At 38.0% G+C, this 24,048-nt stretch overlaps 1 protein-coding gene across 1 annotated transcript in view; it reads right to left on the bottom strand.

Annotated features, from left to right (window-relative positions):
* Window positions 1-619: 619 nt before the first annotated feature.
* Window positions 620-24,048, bottom strand: part of Tektin-A (Tektin A) — an 84,244-nt gene continuing 60,815 nt past the window's right edge. The window contains exons 5-6 of the mRNA XM_067151924.2: window positions 11,098-11,252; window positions 620-978 (exon numbers count right to left, since the gene is read on the bottom strand). Of these exons, the coding sequence (XP_067008025.2) occupies window positions 762-978; window positions 11,098-11,252 (372 nt within the window). The 3' untranslated portion in view covers window positions 620-761. The remainder of the gene's footprint in view (window positions 979-11,097; window positions 11,253-24,048) is intronic.

Genomic DNA, 24,048 nt, shown 5'->3' with positions numbered 1-24,048 from the left:
CCACCAACACATGTCCTCCTTGCTCCCCTTTTTGTGCGGCCCTACTCTGACTTACCATTTGAGACAACACCAGCTTACATAAATAATGAAAGTGACAAATATGAATCCTCAAACCTCTTACTTGGAAGCTGGACTGTCTCTGCCAGTAATGAAGTGTGTGAACAAGACCATCACAGAAATGAAGGTATCAAATGATGAGCATGCAAGCTTTGTCAAAACCAACCACATTCCTCTCCATTCATTAAAGTGCAATTTTTGTGGGTGCATGTTTAATGTAAAAATTTGTACATAAAATGTAATCTGTGAAGTAGATTGTTAGTCAGGAAATAATTGAATACTCAGACACAATCAACAACTGATGTTGAGAAATTTGTTTGACACAGATGTGTACATTTTCATATAAATGAAGAGCAAAACAAGACCAGCCATTGTAAATGAACAGTACTGGCCCATTTAATAAATGTGTAAATTTATTTGTCAAGTATCACAATACAGTAAATATTAAATAAATTAACAAATAAATACATTTAAAAACATTCAACACTGTATAAGTATAACAAAGAAGTGGTTATAACATCATAGGAACACATTTCTTATAACAGTAAAAATTCAGGGAACATGTAACCTTAGCATCACAGTATCACACGACATCACAACGCACAATAATTCACATTCACAACAATTATTTGGACCTGAGTGATTCTTAATTTCAAATAAAAAAAGCATCGTAAGTTATCTTAGAAATAACATTTAATTACAAGTTAGGCATAACCTGACAGTGCTGTTGAAGATGGATAATGGGAGCGAATTTCTTGACAACGATCACGATCAATTTGAAGGCTCTTTCTCTTTACCATGATCTCCCGCTCTAGGTCTCCACGGACTTTAAATAAGCCACTCAGACCATCTTCAACTCGCCGAAGAGCTGCTTGCTGAGCAGCTACATTCTCTGTAATAGTTTTTACTTCATCCACCAACCTGCAAAAGAAAGCATTTTGAATACTTTTCTGCCACTTGAAAGGAAAACTTATTTAGCATCCTTTGCATAAAATAAGAAATTTAGTCCAATAACATTGCACAAAGAGAATATTTCTGTATATCCTCAGCAACTGAGAAAAACAATGAATTGCTTATTACAAGATAAACAAAAAAACATTGATGGTCCTTGTCCTACCAACCAGCTGCCGTTCAGCTTAAAGGCTTGTAGATTAAGAGATAATGTGTGGGCAGGGCAATGAATCCTTTTCACCATTATTCTTGATTCCCTAGACCTAGGCAGCTATCTTATGATGAGATAGCTCCTCATTAGTTCTCATGTACGCTGAGCGAACCTCGAACCATACTCGGATTCAGGTTACTCACCTGGTTAAGAATCAAACTCAGAGCCTCTAAGTAAGAGGCAGGCTCACTACCCTTAGGTCATGGGGCATGCTCATTAATACTACTGTATTATGAAGAGAGAAATTTTGTTTGTTTGTATATGGAGAGTAATTTCAGGAATGACTAAACCAATTTCTTTTGTTATAGTGGAAGCCATTTCTTTTCAGTTTTGACTCTTTCAAGAAATGGAAGCTTAGTCCTAGTGCAAGTAAAACAGAAGTGTCATGCTTCCATTTATATAAATGACTGGCTAACACAAAATTGAACATAAGCTTCTGCAATTGAGTTCTTAGTCATATCTGGTTTCCTAAATATCTAGGTGTAACCTTGAATTAACCATACCCGGGTGACTGGAGTGGAACACTAATGATGATGATGATGATGATGATGATGATGGTGATGATGAAACTTGGACTGCACTTTATCATTCAAGAAACATCTACTGAACTTACTAAGAAACTGAAAACTCAAAACAATATTCTGCAGAAATTGTGAAGGATAACTTGGGAATCTTCAGCAAGCACTCTACAACATTCTGCTCTTGATGTGGTTTATTCCAGTGCAGAGTATTGTTTTCCTATATGGCTTAATAGCCCATTTACCCGATATGTTAATACACAGCTAAGCAACAGCATGCGCCTTATTTTGGGTACAATCAGATTCATGCCAGTCTCTTGGCTCCCACTGCTCACAATAATAATACCACAGATCGAACGCCCTCTTAAGTGAGCACTGTAAAATATACAAAAAAACACCAACTATCGATACAAGAAGACATCTCTGTGCTCAATCTTCAAAGGTTGAAGTCAGGCCACCCACTGTTGTGTGATGCTGCTGGCATGCCTCACAACAACTTTAATGCTGTGGAAAATTGAAAAGACCATTGGGATCTTTAACAGAGACTTGTCCCTTCACAACATGTTTTCTGGTGTGCAAATTGCTAGTGGATTTCGTCTTCCGCACAGGCATGGGTCACTCTTAACCGAGTTCGGACAGGCTATGGAAGATGCAAGGACTCACTCTACAAGTGGAACTGCATAACAGCACCGGAAGGCGACTGTGGTGCCCCATGGTGGTGATTATTGTTTTAAGAGGAAGTAAAACTAGGCAACCATTCTCCGTATAACACTAATCAGAGAGAAAAATGGAAGGGATCCGACACTTCAAAAATTGAAGGTATCGGCGGAAGAAAGACAAGAGCCATGAAGGGCATACAATGAAAGACTCCGTAGGCCTCGAGTGCTCTAATACCGCCAGGGTCGGAAAAGAACAAGAGTTGACCAAGGGAGGTCAGACAGGATAGATGACAATAAGGAGCCTGGCACTAATAAGCAGAAGCAATGCTAGGACTCGGCTAAGGGCCCCATGGTTGCCAACCCAAGCTCCGAAGTTGAAAGCCCCTGGGGCCCCTTTTAGTCACCCCTTATGACAGGCAGGGGATACCGTGGGTGTTATTCTACCACCCCAACCCACAGGGGGTGTGCTGCACCATGGCAAACCATTGCTCACATCATCTGCAGCTGCAAGCTGCGTGCTCACTCAGGTAGCTGGGCTGATTTCTTGATTCCATCAGAGGTAGCGTTGGAGTGGATGGAAGGGCTGGACATCCTGATTTGAAATTGTTTTCTTGTCATTGTAATTTATTCAACTGTATATATGTAGATTTCATGTCATACACTTAATAAATAATAAAATATTAATAAATGAAATTTTGAAAAAGAAAACATTTAACAGATTATACCTAAAAAAGAAACATCTTAATTTATATATACATATTGACTGATATATATAACTGATATGAGTAAAGAACTGGAATCACAGATGCAGATTTTTGCATGTGATGTTATACTGTATAGAGTAATTTATGAGTTACAGGGTTGTGAGAGAGTGCAAAAAGACCTCAAAAATTAGAAAATGTTCAGTAATGTTTATAAGAGACAGAGGATAAGTTCTGAACCCTCAAAGATAAGGGTCTCAGACAATATATTATCTTGTTGGCATGTGGTATTAAAATATGACAGCTGTTATCTTGTAATGAATGCCTCAAGAGACAGATCTGGTTTGATCTTTTGAGTGACCCATGCATTTGGCTGCCTAAGGGATATGCAATATCCTTCTCCAACGCCAAAGCTCAAATGCATTAATATGCTTCCTATTTAATAGTCTCATCGTCATTGTAAAGTATTCGGTCTTGCGTCTGTTTTGCTGTTGTGACAAGGTGATACTGAAAATCATACAACGAAGATTAGAGATGCTGTGATTCATTGGAAAGGGGAAGGTGGAGGGGTCTCGGAGACAAGGGCAGCCATCATTGACATGGATACACTCCATCAAGTATAGTCCAGCTTTCACAACCATATGTAGCTATGGGAAAGACTTAATCATTCTGACTTTCATATGCAAAAATACATCTGAACACTTGAAGATCTTATCCAGGCTTTTGAATCCTGCTGTTTGAGCCACTTTCACTAATGGTTGATCACAACAAATAGAAACTATTAACTTCTTTGATTAACTCATTGTTTATCAGAATGTTTCATGGTAAACCTGTTGTCATGATTTTGGTCTTATTGATATTCTGGTACAGGCCCATGTTCTAACTCCTCTAACTTTCATTATGATGTACTCAGGGCACAGATTGAACAAGTAAGGTGAAAGTATACAGTCTTGTCTTATGCCTTTGCTAATGGAGAACCATTCTGTTTTACCATGCTCAGTTTTAACGATGCCTTCTTGTCCCAAGTAGAGATTACGCATCAGGACAATGAAATGTTCAAGTATGCCCATCTGTCTGAATACATTCCACATCTCATGACTTACGCTATCAAAGGCCTTTCTGTAATCAGTAAAGCACGTGTACTGCTCCTTTTGGTATTCCTTTGCTGTTTCCATCATCCAATACATGTCACTAATGATGTCTCTGGTTCATCTATCTCTTCGAAAACCAGTAGTGGATATTTCACACTCCATGTATGGTTATAATCTTTGTAGTATGATTTTCAGTATCACCTTGATGGCATGTGTTATTAGAGCTATTGTGTGTTAAGTTAGCTGGAGCAGTCCAACAGATCTCTCCTTTTCTTGGGGGGGGGGGGGAGTATGGGGATGAAAAAGGGACTGTTTCCGATCTGTGGGTCAAGTTGAGGTTAACCAAATCTGTTGACATATTACAGTTGAAATTTTAACAGATGTTTCTTCTGTTGCTAGCCATATTTCATCTGCATTTCCATCTGTTCCTGAGGCCTTTCATTATGCTAATAACTTTAGGACCAAGCTTGATAGCTGCAGTCGCTTAAGTGCGGCCAGTATCCAGTATTCGGGAGATAGTGGGTTCGAACCCCACTGTCGGCAGTCCTGAAGATGGTTTTCAGTGGTTTCCCATTTTCACGCCAGGCAAATGCTGGGGCTGTACCTTAATAAAGGCCACGGCCGCTTCCTTCCCACTCCTAGCCCTTTCCTGTCCCATCGTTGCCATAAGACCTATCTGTGTCGATGTGACATAAAGCAACTAGCAAAAATAACTTTAGGGACTTCATCTTCTAACACAAGAGATTCCATATCAAATTTAGTCTCTTTCAATGAATTGTCAGTTTTTATCTCTTGATTATACAGGTCCTCTGTATACTCTTTCCACCTCTGTTTGATCCCCTCACCATCATAAATCATTTTTCCATTAGCATCCTTGACCATTCCAATTCTTGATTGAAACTTCCTTCTTCAAGGTAGATACATGTTGGAAGACCTTTCTCATGTTGCCTTTTTTGTTTTCCTCTTCCAAGTCAGTACAGATGTTGTTATAGTACCGATGCTTATTTTGCAAACATTTTTCTGGAAATCTCCATTCAAGAGTCATGAGTTCCCTATCCTTCAGAAGTTTGACTTCCCTCCTTCTTTCTCTTCCATACCTGCTAACTTTTAGAAATAAAAAATAAAAAGATTTTTTTAATTCTTGGATTTCATCAAGTATATTGTGCCACAGTCTCAATAAAAAGGCATACATATCTATAGTTACAATGCAAATTGACCATTACATTTAAAATCTTAAACTAAAAAAACATAAAAATGATTACAAGAAAATGAACCTAATAATCATTCTCATTAATTTATGACACATACATATGAATAGTAACATTTACATAGATAAGTCAAGAAGTGACTACAACTTACCAAATGGTGAAAAATATACACATGTAGGAACAGAGATTGCTGTGTTTACTTGTTTAGCATTGAACTGGCAGCTAACTTTGCCCTCTTCAACGATGCACTGCCATACTGCTGCTCGTAACACTTTCCACTTAGACTTGATTTGACAACCAATAGCTTACTAAGATTTTCGTCATGATCAGAATTGTGTCCTCATCATTTTTTACCTGGCTGAACAATCTTTCACATTTGGCATTGCTGTGTGGGATTGTCAATATTGAGAGCATTACTTTTATGATTCTATCATATTTGAAACACCCATCTCCACCTCATATATCCCCTATAGCAGACCAAGAACAATCTACTCTTTCTTTTTGCACAACAGATTATAGTAAATCCTCCACTTGGAGAGCACAAAACTGGCACTGTAATGCATCCATTGCTTCTTGATCATCTTCATCATCTTTCACTGGCAATATAACAGGAAACTTGGAAACAAAATACTGTATGTCATTGAAGGAAGAAGGCTGCAAAGAATTTATCTGAGTTACTTCAGCATTAACAAAAACATCACTATTCAAATTTAATTTATGAATAATATAATCACAAACTGTGATAAAATAGTTCCTGATTTGCAAATAAAAGTTTTTCTTCTCCTCAGGTGCCAGATTTTCTACAAGATGAGATGTTGAGCAGCCGATTACTAAATCGTCATCAGATTTCTGATTCTCTCTCATGTGATAGACCACTTCTAAAACTATAGGATAATTTTTTTATAACCACTGGCTTAAAAAACCTACACAGGATGCCCTTCAACACAGCAGCCAGCATGGATCTTAGGACATGAATGTGAGGTGCTTGCAACTCAAGAACTTTATTAGTTTTCTCAAAAGTAGGAATGATAAATGCGAGAAATGAGCAAAATGCTTTATTAAAGTTTGAAGACAGAAAAAGAAATAGTCTCTTCTCTTGTGAAATTCTGGCAGTCAACTAGGCTCCTTTATTTTCTTCACAGATGGAGATAAACTACTCTCCACCTTCCTTTTTTCAGAAATAACAGAAGCTTGGTCTTGTGCTCTACTGACACAAGGACCACGTTCCATTTCTGTATCTTCATGTGCCCTTAGCTTGGGAATTTGGAAATACTTCAGAGATGTGTCTGTGCCAATGGACTGTTTTACTTCATCCTTTAAAAAACTCTGCAGTGGCTTCCACTCTGAAATCAATCTTTCCAAACATTTCCTTAAGGATAACCAGCATGTACACACATACTTTAATATTTTTCTAACATCAGTTTGTTACAAAGTTGATACATTTTGTAATGATCTTTTCTCTTCGAGCTTTTGTCTAAATAATAATAAATATCAGTTAGCATCTAATCAATTTTGACAGGAAGGGAGTCTGCACCCTTCATGGCAGACAAATTAATCAAATGACATGGGCATCCCATATTAATAATGTTTTCACACTGCTCTCTTAGTTAGGCAGCAACACCATTTTTTCTTCCCATCATAACAGGAGCATTATCTGCACTGAAAGCTATACAGTTTGCCATTGGAACGTCATATCTTTTCAGAACATCCAGGAGCAAATTAGCTATATTAATACCAGTAGAGTTGCCTTCCAAATTTTCCATGGATAGCAAACGATTTTCAGTCATCTTCAATTCTTTGTTGAAAAAAGAGACAATGATAGAATAGAGCTTACTATCTTTATCATTGCAACCATCAGTTGAAATCACAAAAGGTTCAGTCTTTAAAGTTTGAATCACCCTACCATCTGCGTCACGGGCCATTTAATTAATTATGGCAGATGTTTTTGTTCTAGCACACGCATACTTCTTCGCAATGTCAGAATCTGAGAACATCTTTCTGAACAATAGTCCTGCGTAATCAGAACAAGACAATGCAAGGTTATGTTCGACAATGAATGCCATGAACAAACATTCTGCTCAAGTGACTGCATCATCTTCCTTCCCGCCTTTTGTTCCTCTCGAGACAGCTAGCACTATCTTTGCGTTTTTGTGTGACACTGTGAGCTACAATATCAGTCTTCCCTCCATGCAAGATATTTATATCACACCAACACACAGAACAAAATGCATAATAGTTTCCTTTATTAGACTGTAAAATAAACAGAAATTCAGTTTTATAGGTATCCCTGAACACTTGGAGATAAGGTTTATTATGTTTTGTAGTCGGAATGTGAAGAGAAAATACCAGAAACTGTCACCGACATAATTAAAATACATTCAAGTCATTAAAGTTATGAACTAAGAATGAACATAAAAGCACTGAAATATGTGAAACTACCACATACAAAACAAATCAATATGTCTTGTACATTATTAACATACGACTTTGTCAGGGATAAAAGCACAGAACCGCAAGAAAAAACACGTGGCCTACAACTCCAATGAAACTATGCACAGAAACGAGCGTGCGAACCACACAATAAAAAACTAGCTCTTTTGTCCCGATTAATGAAGTCGCTAGAGGTCGCTAGTGCGCTCTACCTTCTCTGCCTTATAGGATGATTGCCGTCCTGAATTCCCTGCTGAACAGCACACACGCTGCTGTAGTAAGCGGGAAATACAATACATGAAGGCGACGGATGATACACTCGCCAAATAAAGCATCAAATAAATACGCTTGAAAATGAGGTCACATAAATTACACAAGCCCATAAGAATTCATCCTAGGTAAAGAGTATTGACCATACTGGAGGTTATATTGGTCAAAAATAGGAAGTAAAAATAAATCAAAAAACCAGAAGGCGAGTTAAAAAACGGAAAGTTTCTGGGTAAATCGGAAGGCTTGGCAGGTAAGCTCTTCACTATTTTTATATTTTCTGTTGTCATCCAATGTGATGTTCTTTTTTCCTCAGTCCTCGACAAGATTCTATTACATTCATCCTTAACGATGTCTTTAAATATTGTATGTCTTATGACTGAGGGTCGTCTGATATTCTTCTTCATCTTTGAGTAGTTCAGTCTGAATTCATCTGAAATTAGTAACGATCTTGAGGGCAACTGGCAGTCATGACTTCAGGACCCATTTTATGGTAAGCTTTCTGTGTTATCAAGTTGTACAGTAATTGTGTGTTGCATGTATCATAGGGTACGTTTGTTTGCACCTCGACTTATCATTTATTATCTTCTCATGATACACAATTTTTAATTCTTGTAACCTAAATTTTCAGCTATTATTTAATTCATTTCACTTCATAAATATTTATAGCTATACCCAGCAGCCTTCACTAGTTGTACAAAAGGAGCATTTTGAATAAAAATTATTTTTGTGTTACAGAACCTGAATCAGGAACAAAAAGTTATGATGATAGTGAAGCAAAAGAAAAACAAGAAGTTTTATCAATGAAGCAAGGATTGAACTTTAGGACACATATTTCCCCTTATTATGAGAAGCTATCCTGGCTGAAAATTGATCAACTAAGGAATTTACATACTGCGACACTAATTTTTCAACTTCTGAACGAATCTACACCTGAATACCTATCCTCACATTTCAACTTCCTCTCATCTATCCATGGACATAACACCAGATCAACTTCTACCCTTATGATACCGGTTAATCATTCATCTGTATACAGCCACTCTTTCCAAGTGTCTGGGGCAAGGCTATGGAACACACTCCCTGTCAGTATACGTAATAGCACTTCAACAGTCTCATTTAAACGGTCTCGTCGAGATTTCCTCTTAAATACGTGACCAGCTTGTATCAATGTTAGTGTGTATGAGTGCAAGTGTGATTTAGAACTATTTTTAGGTGATGTAGATAGGCTAGATAATATTAATCATTAAAAATAACAATTATAATCTGTTATAATATTACTCCATAAATTTAGGTAGCTCCTAGGGACTGTTAATGTTATTTTACCAAAGTATGTGATTATGTACTGTACGCAGTGGTTAAGTGTAAGAGAGGGCCGTGAGCCCTAACTTCGCCACATACAAAGGCATAAAATAAATAAATAAATAATAAATAAATTCCCTTTTTGAGAATATTGCAGTTAAGAAAACTTGTGCTAAATTTGCATAGACAAAGCTTAATGATTACTTCACAAACCTATAATGTTTGTAAAGGATGTACAATTGTATTATCTCGCATGGAGATATTTAAACAGAAATTTAGAATAATCAAAATAAAGATAGATATATATATATATATGTGCTTATGTTTAAAGTGGATGTTCTTTGCCAATAAAGTGTTTAATTACTTTTTAGAAACTTGTTTCAGCAAACATCTCTCATAATGGACATTTTTCCTCGGAACTGACAGTGTCTGCATCTGAGATCTGGAAAATGACAAGTAGGGAAAAGAGTAGAATTCAAGCCAGCAGAATTAAATACGTAAGAAGTATGTTAGGAAAGAAAGGAGAGACATATTGAGAAACGAAAATGTGAGAGAGGAGGTCAGAATGGGAAACCTAAATGAGAAAATTAATAGGATTAAACTAAGATGGTTTAGGCATGTAAGAAGGAGGGAGAAGAAAAGAATACCAAAAGAGATGATGGAGATGTTGTTTGAGGGAAAAAGAGCAAGAGCAGACCTAGAATAAGGTGAATTGATTCAAATAAAGAGGAGTGCAAGAAGAAGAAACATGGATTGGGACAAAATGATGAAAGACAAATGGTGGAAGGCAAGAAGAAGGAGGAGAAGCACCATAAATGCTCCAATCCAGCAGGAGCTGGATAAAGGGAAAGGAGAAGGATGGTGTTGATGCATCAGCTAATTCTTCTGATTTATGCCCTGAATTTGTGACAAAACAGATAAATCTTTCAACATGAAATTCATGTTTTGATAAATATCATCTGGCAGCTGGAAGGAAAGCCTGCATTCTGCCCGGACTTTGAGGTGTCTGCTTAAATGAGGCTAATTTAACAAGTGTCTTACATAAAATAAAATCGGTTGCGAGAAAAAATGACCATATAGGGAGGTGTCTGCTGAATAAGGGTGTCTGTTAGGACAGGTTGTTAAACTTAACCATAATAGGTATTTTATTTGATCCTGTATTGACTTGTCTAAATCTATTAAAGAAACTATTTAAAATATAGTGTTATATGGTTTTTTATTTCTTGATTTGACTTCACTGATGATGGAAATGCATATTTTTCCTGAAGCAGGTATGATAGAACAAATAATTTTCAATTGTTAAAAGTGTATTGACAAGGTGGACCCAACATAAACTATTTCAAATAATTTCTTTAATAGATGTGTTAGGACAGATTCGACTGTTTAAATATATGTGCAGTAGATTGACAACTCGGCCTACGTAATTACAATTGAGGAGCTATCTGACATTGAGATAGTTACACTGATGTAGAAAGCCAAGAATAACGGCCAAGAGGATTCATCATACTGACTATGTGTCACCTCATAATTTTGAATGTAGTAATGAAAATTCTCCAAAGTTTTCAAAGTCAGTAATCACTCAAAAATTAAGTCTTATTTGTGCATAATTCTATGTAATATATAACTGAATAGTTTCCCTTGATCTATGTATAAGTCAATTTCAACTTTATTATGAAAGAATTTTAGACAAAGAAATACTTACCCATATTGTGCACGATCTCGGCAATTTTCTGCACGAGGACGTAACATGCGATTAGATAGTCGAGTCTGAGCCACTTTTAGTGCCATATCTTGGTTTCTAATGGCTTGTCTTAAGCCTGCACGTAAGTTCTCTGTGTCTGATATACGACGAAGGACCTGAGAATAAGAAAGACAAGTTAAAATGTATTAGGAAATTCTAGAAATTCTAGAATTTTGATGACCATTATACACTGATATTAAATTACACATAATGAAACAAAGAACTGAAAAATGCTATGAGAGGAATAGGCAGTTATGTTTGTTATGTAGGGCCTATAGTATGTGGCAAAACAAATGACACAAATTTCCCTTGCAACAAAGTATTTAATTGTATATGATACTCATAGTTTGATATATTGTATTGTGAATTCAGTATTGTGTTAATTTCTGCAATTATAGTTCTCAGAACAGAGGAGAAGGTACCGAGTGGAGTGGCCATGTGTGTTAATGTGTACAAGGACTATGGAGACAAGCTCTGCATTTGGGAGACATGTGGGTTCAAACTCCACCATTGGCTGTCCTGAGAATGGCTTTCTTTGGTTTCCCATTTTCACTGCCAGGCAAATGGCAAGACAGTTCCTATTCATAGGCCACAGCCGATTCCTTCCACCTCCTTACCCAGTTTCATGGCATCCAGCCATAGAAACATACAACATAGTACCTCATCCCCAACCCTGTACCGGAAAATAGGACTAAGGGGCATACATACATACATACATACATACATACATACATACATACATACATACATACCGTACATAAATCGGCGACGGCCGCCGCTACTTATTTCAGAGGATACGTTTTTCTCCTGCAATTCTTCTTAAGTCTGTTGGCTCTGTGGAGATGTCACTGATGACCGATCAAGCCAATCTTTGCATGAAACATGTGGCCACACATCTAAAGGTGGGTGGAGGACACAGTTGGATCTGATGTACTTTCCGCTTTTCATGGATTTCGATTTCTTGTCTGCAGTGTGCCTGCTCAAAAAGTGAGACACCTTCTGTAGTAGCTTTGTGCCAAAGAACATGGTTTTGTGCAGTTGTTGCCCAAGTGTTAGCATTTATGTTGGTACTATTCATCTTCTTAAGCTGGTCTTTAAAATGTTTCAAAGGAACACCTTGAGACCTTTTGCCATGACAAATCTCACCATAGAGTTGTTTAGGCAGTCTGCTATCATTCATATGCTGGATGTGACCAACCCATCTAAGCCGATGAGTGATGATGAAGGTTTCTGTGCTGTTCATATGCACCTTGTCAATAACTGTGACATTGATTTATGTAGTCATCCCATTTGATGTTCATGATGGATCTAAGTTTCTGCTGATGGAAACATTCCAGTTTCTTTTTACATACATACATGCATGCATGCATACATACATACATACACACACATACATACACATACATACACACACACACACACACACACACATACATACATACATACATACATACATACATACATACATACATACATACATACATACATACATACATACATACATACATACATACATACATACATACATACATACATACATACATACATACATACATACAGTTTTAAGGAAATATCAAGAAAACAGATTATTAAAGGCCTGAGCAACTAACAAAACCCTGATGCACAACTCTTACCCTGAAAAGACACCTATAAGATGCCTACAAATAAACCTGCAACATTCAAGAGCAGCCCCACAAAATGTTGTACAACTATTCATGAAATTACAAATTGACATAGCATTCTTACAAGAACCTCACATCTTCAAGAACAAACCCATAGGAATTCCAACTAAAGATAAACTATTTTTCCCTGGAAGTACAAAATGGACTTGTATTGTCGTGCTAAACAATTCAATTGATGCTCTGATCATCAAACAGTTATCTGATGAAGATGCAACCGTAGTTGAAATCAGAAGAGGGTCCTTAAACCTGAAGCACTCTTAAGTATTTGCTACAAGTTAATGGAAAGAATGATTTACAACAGAATCTCAACCACAGCCTTCCAACACATACCAACTGAACATGCAGGATTCCATCCTAACCAAAGCTGCTGTGACCAGGTCTTGGCACTCACCAGCCACATTGAGAATGGATTTCAAGACAAGAAGAAGACCATCGCTGTTTTTGTGGACTTGACATCAGCTTATGACACAGTATGGCGACAAGGGATGATTTTGAAATTCTTGAAGATCATTCCCTGTAAGAACCTTGCAACACTGCTGAACAACATGCTATGCAATAGAGCATTCAAAATACATTTAAACGGCAATAAGAGTAAGCCCTGTTTACTAAACGATGGTTTACCCCAAGGATCAGTTCTTGCTCCTCTACTGTTCAGAACATCTTCAGGACTATCTCCACTTTTTTCCAGGCTTTAGAATGGCAAATATTTTAGTTCTCTTAGGCAAGGATGGAAGCCTACCACTTCTTAAGATGTCATTAAAGAACGTAACTAACCAGTGTAGAGTTCTAGGTCTACAATGTTTCAGGAATTCTGGATTTATCCCATCCACTCCTGCTGCTTTGCCTGGTTTTATTTCTTTTAGAGCTGTTGAGATTTCTGCAGTTGTGAATTCTCCTGAGAACTGGGGGGATGATTCAGTCGAGAATAGCCTGGTTTTTAGCTCTTTCTTGAGTTTTTTATTCATCTTTATTGACATTTTCTGGTGTTTTGGATATTTTGATGATTCTTTTAGCTACATCTACTGGAGATACCTCTGAGCTCTTATTAATATATTTGGGAGTACAACTTCCAAGTTTTCTAAGAAGAGTCCATACTTTTCTGCTTGAGTGTTGGAAATTCATGCTTGCTGTCACTGAGTTCCATTTATCTTTTCTGGCAGAATCTAGGCATTGCAATAATTCATCAGCAACTTCTGTTCTGTTGCTGTTCGGTATTCTTCGTAAAGCTCATCACATCTTCTATTCATCTGGGGATATATTCTTTTCTAAATCCTCTGGGAATGTGTTTCTTTGCTATGGAGCATGTTAAACTAACAAATCACTTATAGTTGTCCAGTTTGGTTGGAATCGACTGGATATTGTGATCCATCCCATTAGTAAATGCTTCCCAGTTTGCTCTTTCAAAATTCCAGTGAGGTACAGGTGTTGATCTTATTATTGGGACTTCAATGCCAATTTTTAGAAGAATTGGTCTATGCTGACTTCGGGGAAAATTGGTTAAGACTTTCCTGCTGCACTGTAAAGGTCTTCCATGCTCGTCCCTTGAAACAAAACAGAGGTCTGGGTTGGTGTCCTTCTCCCATCTTACTGAGTGAAATGAACCTCTCTCTTTTGCATCGTACACAAGAAAAACATCTTCTGTTTCAGACCATTCTAACACACCAAGACCATCTGAATTAATATCTCCATACCCCAAGGAAGTACTCCTATTGCTGAAATCTCCCATAATAGCTGCTGGATGATTTACATTCTTGATGGCTTCATTACACCGAGGTTAAGATGGTGGTTTGTAAATGTTTACTATTTCCAAATCTGCAACTTTAATCCTGGTGGTGAAAATGTTATCAGAGCTGATGTCAAGAATTTTTACTTGCTCAATATTATTTCGAACGTGCGTAGAGATGCCATAGTTTTTATGGAAGGTAGCTGCAACAAGATTGAATCCTGGTAGTTTACATCTAGTGTGAAGAAGAGTCGAACTGGTACTGTAGATATTTGTATAAATAAATTTGTAACCATGGTAATATCAGAATGTCAATCGACAGGAGAAAACGAAATCTTGAAAAGAGTTCTGTAGTATTACCTCATCTTTTAATCCATGGAATGCTGTGTACAAATTAGCAGTCAGAAAAATCAGACACACCTACACTCTGTCCACACTTGAGAAAACAGATAGAACCTGTACAACAGGTCTAGCTGACACAATGAATTATATAATGGATCACTTTACACCTGCAGATAATGATAAAACAGACGGTGAATACCACAGAAGTGTTAAAAACAAAATAATGCAACAACCTAACACAGATGATGACAGATCATTTACAAAAGAAGGAATAAGGGCAATAATTAAGAGTATGTATTGCATGAAAGCTCCAGGAGAGGATGGGATGACAAGCGATATAGTAATACATTTTTTTCACCATAGTACTCTTGTATATAACTGCACTGTACAACAAATGCCTAGAAACAGGGATATTTCCTAAAAATTGGAAAGAAGCCAAATCATCCCAATAATTAAGCCATGTAAAGAAAACTCAGAAGATGTAAGCAAATATTGACTACTCAAGTTATTCAATATAATGGCGAAGGTGTTGGAGAAACTGTTTATAAATAGATTAATGCATCACTTAAACTCGAATAATATGCTACACGAAAATCAATTCGGGTTCAGGCCTCAATCCAGCACAGTAGACCCAATTATGGCCATCAAGGACTACATAGAGGAGTCATTGAAAAATAAGGACAGCATCGCTATGATCAACTTGGAGTAGAAGGTGTCTTTGATAGATACTGGTGGCCTGGGATTCTTAACGCCTTAAAGGAATTTTGTTGTCCTAAGAACCTCTACAGCTTGATCAAAAGTTACTTAAATGAGAGAAGATGTATATTAACCATTAACAGCTTAGAGATAGAAAGGAATGTAAGCAGAGGATGCCCACAAGGATCTTCCTGTGGACCTGGTCTATGGAATGTTCAGTACAACTCATTATTAAAACTAATCTACAAGAAGGACACTAAAGTGATTGCTTTTGCAGATAATATCTTGGTCCTCATTAGAGGTGAAAACACACTGCAAACTTAAAACAAGGACAATATTTAAATGTTGAAAATATCCAGTTTGGCCAAAGTAAATGAACTATCTTTCAACATAAATAAAACTCAAGTAATGCTGGTGCCTAGAAAAAAGCCAGAAACCCACAGATTTTAAGCATATATCTCAACAATGACAAGATCAGACTAATTTAATGGAATATTTGTAGATATTAATCGACAGCAGGTTCACATTCAATAGTCATATACAACATATAGCTGAAAAGTCTACAAAAATTACACACATCTTGTCAAAGTCAGCTAAAATTAATTCGGGATTGAATTCCAATGTAATCAGTAACATTTACAAAGGAGTAACATTTCCATTACTCTCATATGGAGTTCCTATTTTGGTAGATGCCCCAAATACAAACCATAATGTCAACAAACCAAAACGAGTACAGAGGGTAGTAAATATTAAAGTTACCAAAGCCTTCAGAACGACGTCACGTGAAGCATTATGCATACTAGGTAGAATGACTCCAATTAATATTAAACTTTTGGAAATTGCAAATTATTCCAATATAATTAAAGGAAGAATTAAATGCATGAGAGATACCACTGAAATTGACTCTACAAAGAAGTATAAAAATTGGCCTCATCCAGCTGAAAACATAATAATACAAGACCAAAAGGAAGAAGTACTGTATACAGTCCAGCTGTATACACACAGCAGCAATACCGTGTCAGGTGTCGGGTCTGGAATAGCTATACATATATCAACTCTGAACTAACTCACCAACTTGGGTTCAAATTATATAATAGATGCTCAAACAATCAGGCTGAGCAAGTTGCGGTACTGAAGGCCCTTGAGAAGTTACAAGACATAGATAACATACATGAAAAATCTGCTGTAATACACACTGACAGTAAAATAATCTTGGATCTTTTATGAAACAACCGAAAGCACAATACAAAGTATTTTACGATATCTTCAGCAAGAAAACTGGATCATCTATTTTACATGGATCAACGCTCATGTTGGCAGTGAAGGAAATAAACTTGCAGACCATCTGACCAAATAAGCTGCAAACAACCTGGACTTAGAAGTAGTTTACAATCAAACACGTATCTGTACAATCAAATAAGACCTGAGGGAGGAAACTATTTGATTGTGGGAGAGCTAGTGGGAAAATACTACAAACAGAAGCATTAAAAAATCATACTTTCCTAATGTACGGAGTAGACTGAAAATTAAACTACACCTAAATCATCATATGACGGCTATGACAACAGGCCATGGGAAACTTGGTGAATACTTCTTTAGGTTCAAAATAACAGAAGATCCTTCATGAGTGTGTGGTGAAACAAATCATCAGACAGTTGACCATATTCTTTGGGAGAGTAACTTACTCAACTCTGAGAGAGGTGAACTTTGTTGAACCGGGCGAGTTGGCTGTGCAGTTAGGGGCACACAGTTGTGAGCTTGTATCCGGGAGATAGTGGATTTGATCTCCACTGTCGGCAGCCCTGAATATGGTTTTCCATGGTTTCCCATTTTCACACAAGGCAAATGTTGGGGCTTAATTAAGGCCACGGCCGCTTCCTTCCCACTCCTAGCCCTTTCCTGTCCCATCGTCACCATGAGACCTGTCTGTGTCGGTGCGACGTAAAGCCAAATATAAAAATTTACAAAAAAACATTGTTGAAGTGTTATAAACTCAGTAGGCCACTGGCCGGTGGAGAAATAAGAAGTTCTGGACAAACGCCTATATACAAGCATGTAGTATTACTTTCTGTAATGGAGCATAATGTTAATAAATTATTTAAAAAGATACATACATACATACATACATACATACATACATACATACATACATACATACATACATACATACATACAGAGGAGAAAATATTTAACATGGAACATTTTATTTATGGCCACATGGAGTGGAGCGTTAGAATGGGTCGAGTTTGCTTCGTGTTAAAGAACAGTAGTCTTATGTCAATGAAGGGCACCCAAGAACTGACACCACCAAACAAAAATCATAGACACTAGGCTGAGTGGCTCAGACGGTTAAGACGCTGGCTTTTTGAGCAAGTTCATTCTGGGCTCAGTCCACTGGTATTTGAAGGTATTGAAGCCCCAAGTTAGTAGATTTACTTCTACATAAAAAAAACCCCTGTGAGACACTTTGGTGTATCTGAAAACCATTCTTTTTAAGCAGTTAGCAGTACGTAAAACCAATAACATTATTATTAGAATCATAGACGACTTCTCCAACAGGTGTTATGTGTCGGGTCATGTAATATTGGACCCTTATTTTCTCGATGATGTTGCACAGAATCCAAAAACAGTGGACCAGTTAGTCTACAGAGACAGTAGTGACGCTAAGATGCTTGCACACACCTTCCCCCACAAAAAATTGAAAATGGGCCCCTCGCTTCCTGATAAGGAAAGTTACAAGTTTATTTATAGTACAAGGTTGTAGATTATTACAATGAACAGCAATGATGATAATAATAATAATAATAATAATAATAATAATAATAATAATAATAATAACAGAGGTACACCTGCTCCGTACATTTAAATTGAGTGCCTTTCAGAAGGCATCTGTAATGTGAACCTTGAACTGTGTATTAGAAGAAGTTTGAACTTTAATCATCAGATGTCTCTTCTATCGACTTATGGACTCCCTCTGGTGGGAGGATGGACAATTAATTTTCAAAGATATTTTTAGTTTCTAAGTTTAATAACCTGAAGAGTTTGTAGATTGTTTTTTGTGTTCTAAGGTTTTCTTTCAATGCTATTTTGGGGTGTCGACCCATGTGGATCTTTCGCCCCTACTGGCAACATATTGTATGAACCCGCATGTAATTGGAATGGTGGTAGTGTGGAATGTTATGTGTGAGGAAAGGAAGATTAAGAATGTCACAAACACCCAGCCCCCAGGCCAAGGATGTTAATCATTACAAGCTTAGCTGTACAGACACAACCGGAACAATTGGTCCCAGCTAACATTGACAAGACAAGTAAGTTCATACGATAAACACTCACTCTGCAATTATTACCGTACTGGGTTCCACATTCATCATTCTAATTCCCCGTTTTTTTCTCTTATCCAGTTACAGACAACTCATATTCCTCCCAGATTGAATATGCACCAATGGGTAGTTAATCAACAAGAATGACGGAATTTTCCAAAATATTTTTATCCGATAAGCAATGAAAGATATCAACAATATGTCTCCAAGTTACACGCTTCAACCTTAAGCATAACCATGCTTCTTTCGAAAGGAATATTCAAACTGATTCAAACCCTAACATGAACGACTTTAACCAAGATTCCGGTTTTGTAAGAATTCTTATGACTCAGGCGACCATAACAGTTGAAGAAACCCTAACTCACACAGTGATAAATTCTAGTCAATACAATTTGAGAAACCCCAATACACGCTGTGATCAATCCAATCCACAATTGGAAGTCTAGTCATTATAAAATAAGTTAATTCATTTTTCATAAATTCTGGCAAAGTTAATGCACATATTGTTCATACTGTACATATTGTAAACTATGTAAATAGCATAAGACAATTGTATTTAGTATTAAGTTAGTTTACTATAAGTTCCAATGTTTATAGTTTTAATTCTTGACCTTAAGATTATACAGGGTGAAGCGTAATTCGCGCACTCGGGCGTTGCAGCGTGACTCCTCACATGCCAGCAATAAAAAAATGTCTCTTACAAAATTTCGTCTTGCGAGTATATCCGGCAGAAAAACGACATTGAAAAGTAGTAATCTGGCAACACTGTAACCACATGCAGGGTAACTACCTCTGTCAGCAGAACTTAGTCGTACTGTACAGTTGGTGCAGTGGATAGAGTTTTGGGTTAGCATGCAGGAGGTCGAGTGGTCGATCCTGGGTTGAGGCGTATGTTTTTTTATTTCGTAAATGTAGTCCAGGTGGTATGGTATCTGGCATCTTAACCGTCAACAGCGATTGCAGTGGGTCCTCTAGAAACCATTTGCACTTACATACTATGATCCTAGAAATGGACGAACAATCGTTTTCATTGGTCAGCTTTGAAAGGCGCCTTTTCCACGTCGTGGGCGTGAATTTATTCGCACCACTTCATCTACTAGATGTGAAACCTGTTTGTTTCAGCTGTCTATTTCTTATTAGTCTAACCAGGTATTTGTTGTTTCAGCGTTACAAAATGTTGTAAATGTAGGATACATGTGACCTCAGAAACGGTGTCTTACTGTATTACAGTAGGTAATGTCAGATGGAAATTAGCAAATAAAAAATGCGCCGTCCGCCTCTGTGGTGTAATGGTTAGCGTGATTAGCTGCCACCCCCGGAGGCCCGGGTTCGATTCCCGGCTCTGCCACGAAATTTGAAAAGTGGTATGAGGCTGGAACGGGGTCCACTCAGCCTCGGGAGGTCAACTGAGTAGAGGTGGGTTCGATTCCCACCTCAGCCATCCTGGAAGTGGTTTTCCGTGGTTTCCCACTTCTCCTCCAGGCAAATGCCGGGATGGTACCTAACATAAGGCCATGGCCGCTTCCTTCCCTCTTCCTTGCCTATCCCTTCCAATCTTCCCATCCCTCCACAAGGCCCCTGCTCAGCATAGCAGGTGAGGCCGCCTGGGCGAGGTACTGGCCATTCTCCCCAGTTGTATCCCCGACCAAGAGTCTGAAGCTCCAGGACACTGCCCTTGAGGTGGTAGAGGTGGGATCCCTTGCTGTGTCCGAGGGAAAAAGCCGACCCTGGAGGGTAAACAGATGATGATGATGATGATGATGATGATGATGAAAAATGCGCCTCAACCCAGGATCGAATCATCGACCTCCTGCATGCCAACAAAAAACTCTACCCACTGCACTAACTGTACAGCACGACAAGAACGTGCTGACAGCGGTAGTTACCCTACATATGGTTACAGTGTTGCCAGATTGCTACTCTTCAACGTCCGTTTTCTACCGGATATACTCGCAAGACGAAATTTTGTAAGAGACATTTTTTTATTGCTGGCATGTGAGGAGTCGTGCTGCGACGCCCGAGTGCGCGAATTACGCTTTACCCTGTATAGGCTGAAGATGCCCATAACTAGGGCGAAACATGTCCCTAACTGGTGTTTTTAATTCTTGTAGAATTTAAACACTAAAAATATATATTTGTATTGAAAAGGTGGACACAATAATTTTAATCTTGAAAGAGTTTACTTATTGTATCTTCAATATCGAATAAAATGAGATTAGTTACTTGTAACTTGTAATTTAGACATCTTCCAAACTAGAAAAAAAAAAAATGAGAAATGTTGATCTGGAAGAGTACAGATGGTGAAATTAGAGAAATGGTTAAAGCTTGTGTAAATCTTGTTTGGTAAGTAAGCCCATGTTGGTCCTTCCCCGCGGTGTTGGGGGCAATGCGTCCGCCTGTCATCTGGTGGCCCCAGGTTCGATTCCCGGCTGGGTCAGATGTTTTTAATTGTAATGATTAATTCCCCTGACCTGGAGAGTGCGTGTTTGTGTCATCCTTAACATTCCTTTCCTCAAATTCAACACATTACACTTCCGCCATTACATAATACATGCAGTTTACTCACATATGGTGCCAGTGGGGGCAAAAGATCTACATAGGTCGACGCCCCGAACAAATAACATTTAAAAAAAGAAGCCCATGTTGTCTACTAAGCTAGGGCAATTGTCATCTCATCAAGCATCTCGCCCTATGGAGTGCTTATACATAGATTATGTCGGACCCTTCCCTCAGTATAATGGGGACAGGAACAAATTCATCCTTGTGTTTGTAGATGGTTTCACACAGTTTTTATGGCTATTTCTGACTAAGATGACCACTGCTCAATCCACTATTTCTTGCCTTAATACTATTTTTGCATCTTTTGGTTTTTGCCAATATATAACCTCTGATAATGCCAAAGCATTCACCTCTAATTTATTTTGCAAATTCTGGTAACATGTAACAACGTTAGCCTATTATACACAACCATCTCTAATTGAGCGGGTTAACCATAACCTTCAATCTGCATTGATCGCTTTTCATCATGAAGACCATTCTCAGTGGAACACTTCACTGCATTGGCTATCTTTTGCATTCAACTCGGTGCTTCACGAGTCACACAAGTTTCACCCGCATCTCTTATGTTTAAGTTCGTTCTGAACACACCCTGTTGTCCAATTTGTGGTCAATTAATGAGATTCTGCCAGAGACAATAGACCCTGATAATATCAGGGATCAGGGATCTGTCCAGAATTCTGAAATGGTCTGCTACAGAAATAAACAGCATGCATAGAAAAACGAGAACTTTGCTCACCACCTATAGATTACATCATCCAAATTCATGCATGGATAGGGTCACTCTTCCATGAAAATCGGGAGGCCAAAGAGTACTAGATCTTCAAGTCATGCTCCTGAATCAGATAAAGAACCTAAGAAGATATTTCTATAAAAAAGCAAGAATACGACCTTCTCCATAAAGCTGTAGTACTTGCTGACAAGTACACTATACTTGTATCCATATAATGTCTCTGACCCTCATACAAGTCACCAAGTATCCCTGCAGGAGAAAGAAAGGACCTGGAGAGAGAAGACCCTCCACGGAAAATACTACAGCAATGTAAACCAGCAGAGCATAGACAAGAAGGTGTCATGCATGTGGTTACAATGTGAACGCTTGTTTGGGGAGACAGAGGGATTTGCAGTTGCTATATAAGACCAAATAATAGCTAAAAACAATTACACAAAGTACATCATCAAAGACACCAGCATACTATCCGACAAATGCAGATGATGCTCCGTTCATCTCGAGACCATTGACCATATCACAGGGGGCTGCCCAGTACTTGCCTCTGTAGAACACACGAGACACCACATTCATGTCTTGGGAATTATACACCAGGCACTTGCTCAGGAAAACCAATTAACTTAGAAGTATATCCCTTATTACAAGTACAATCCAATGCCACTCCTAGAGAACGAGTCGATTAAGCATTATTGGGACACTGCTGTAGTGACAGACAAAACAGTCAACCATAACAGACCAGACATCATACTGGTAAACAAGAAAACTGGGAAAACTTTCATTATTGACATTGCAATCCCCAATGACACCAACATTGACAGGAAGTACCATGAAAATCTGCAAGTACAAGGAACTTGCAGAAGAGATCGAAGATCTGGAAGATGAAACTTGTACGGATAGTCCCTGTGATTCTGTCGGTCAACGGTCTCATTCCACACACACACACTTCACAAGAGTCTGCAAGAACTGGTACTTCCACCGAACATCTACAAAATTATGAAACACTCTGTCCTCCTGTCAACATGCAACATTTTGCGATCGTTCCTGTTCCTCTCGCAAGAATGAAGATCCCGTGATCTAGAGTTTTGTATAAGCCTGTACATCAATGTTTGTATTATAATGTGTAAATACTTTAATTACTGTAAGGCACTTGGTGCATCCCGTGCCCCGTTACTACCCATATTTCCTGTGGAGAAGTGTACTAATAATAATAATTTACACAATTTAGTTTTTGAATCCAAAGGAATTAAAATAATACATTTATGTGGTATGAACACACACATACACAAAACAAATGCATTTTCCAGTTATAGCAACCAAAACACGCTGACCGTCACAATATTAAGAAATAATAAGTTCCTAGGACCAAATAATTTACTACTATTTATAACTCAACCGTCCATCGTAGGCATACATAGTTACACTGACTGCTGAGAGTTATACACAGGCTCAAAACTTCAAAATTTAGAGTTTAGATAAGGAGGATGTCTTTGTTATCGCATCTTCGCTGACTACTGGGTTTTCAGAACTGGCTAATTACTTCAAAAGCCTTGTTGTTTGTTGTGAGTGGCAGCAAGGGATGGTTATTATTGGAACAGGTTGGGAAACCCATATTCTTTCAGAAATAACTACCGTACTCATATTGATGAAAGAAGCCCTTCACTACAATGGCCCATGTTTGGAATAACCCTCCGTAATACAAGTAATACTGTGTTGTGTGTTGTAGCTTTATCAATATGTAAAATCACTATTCAGTCACTGAATTAAGAAACAGTCATGGCCCCTCAAAAGCCATGAGCATCCCCTCCCGCTCCGTGGAATCCGCTGGGTCTTTATCACCGCCACTGTACAGTGACCTCATTACCA

The sequence above is a fragment of the Anabrus simplex genome, chromosome 7, assembly GCF_040414725.1.
Source record: "Anabrus simplex isolate iqAnaSimp1 chromosome 7, ASM4041472v1, whole genome shotgun sequence".
NCBI lineage: Eukaryota > Metazoa > Arthropoda > Insecta > Orthoptera > Tettigoniidae > Anabrus > Anabrus simplex.
The sequence above is the reverse complement of the archived record's forward strand: the minus strand, read 5'-3'. Positions and strand labels throughout refer to the sequence as shown.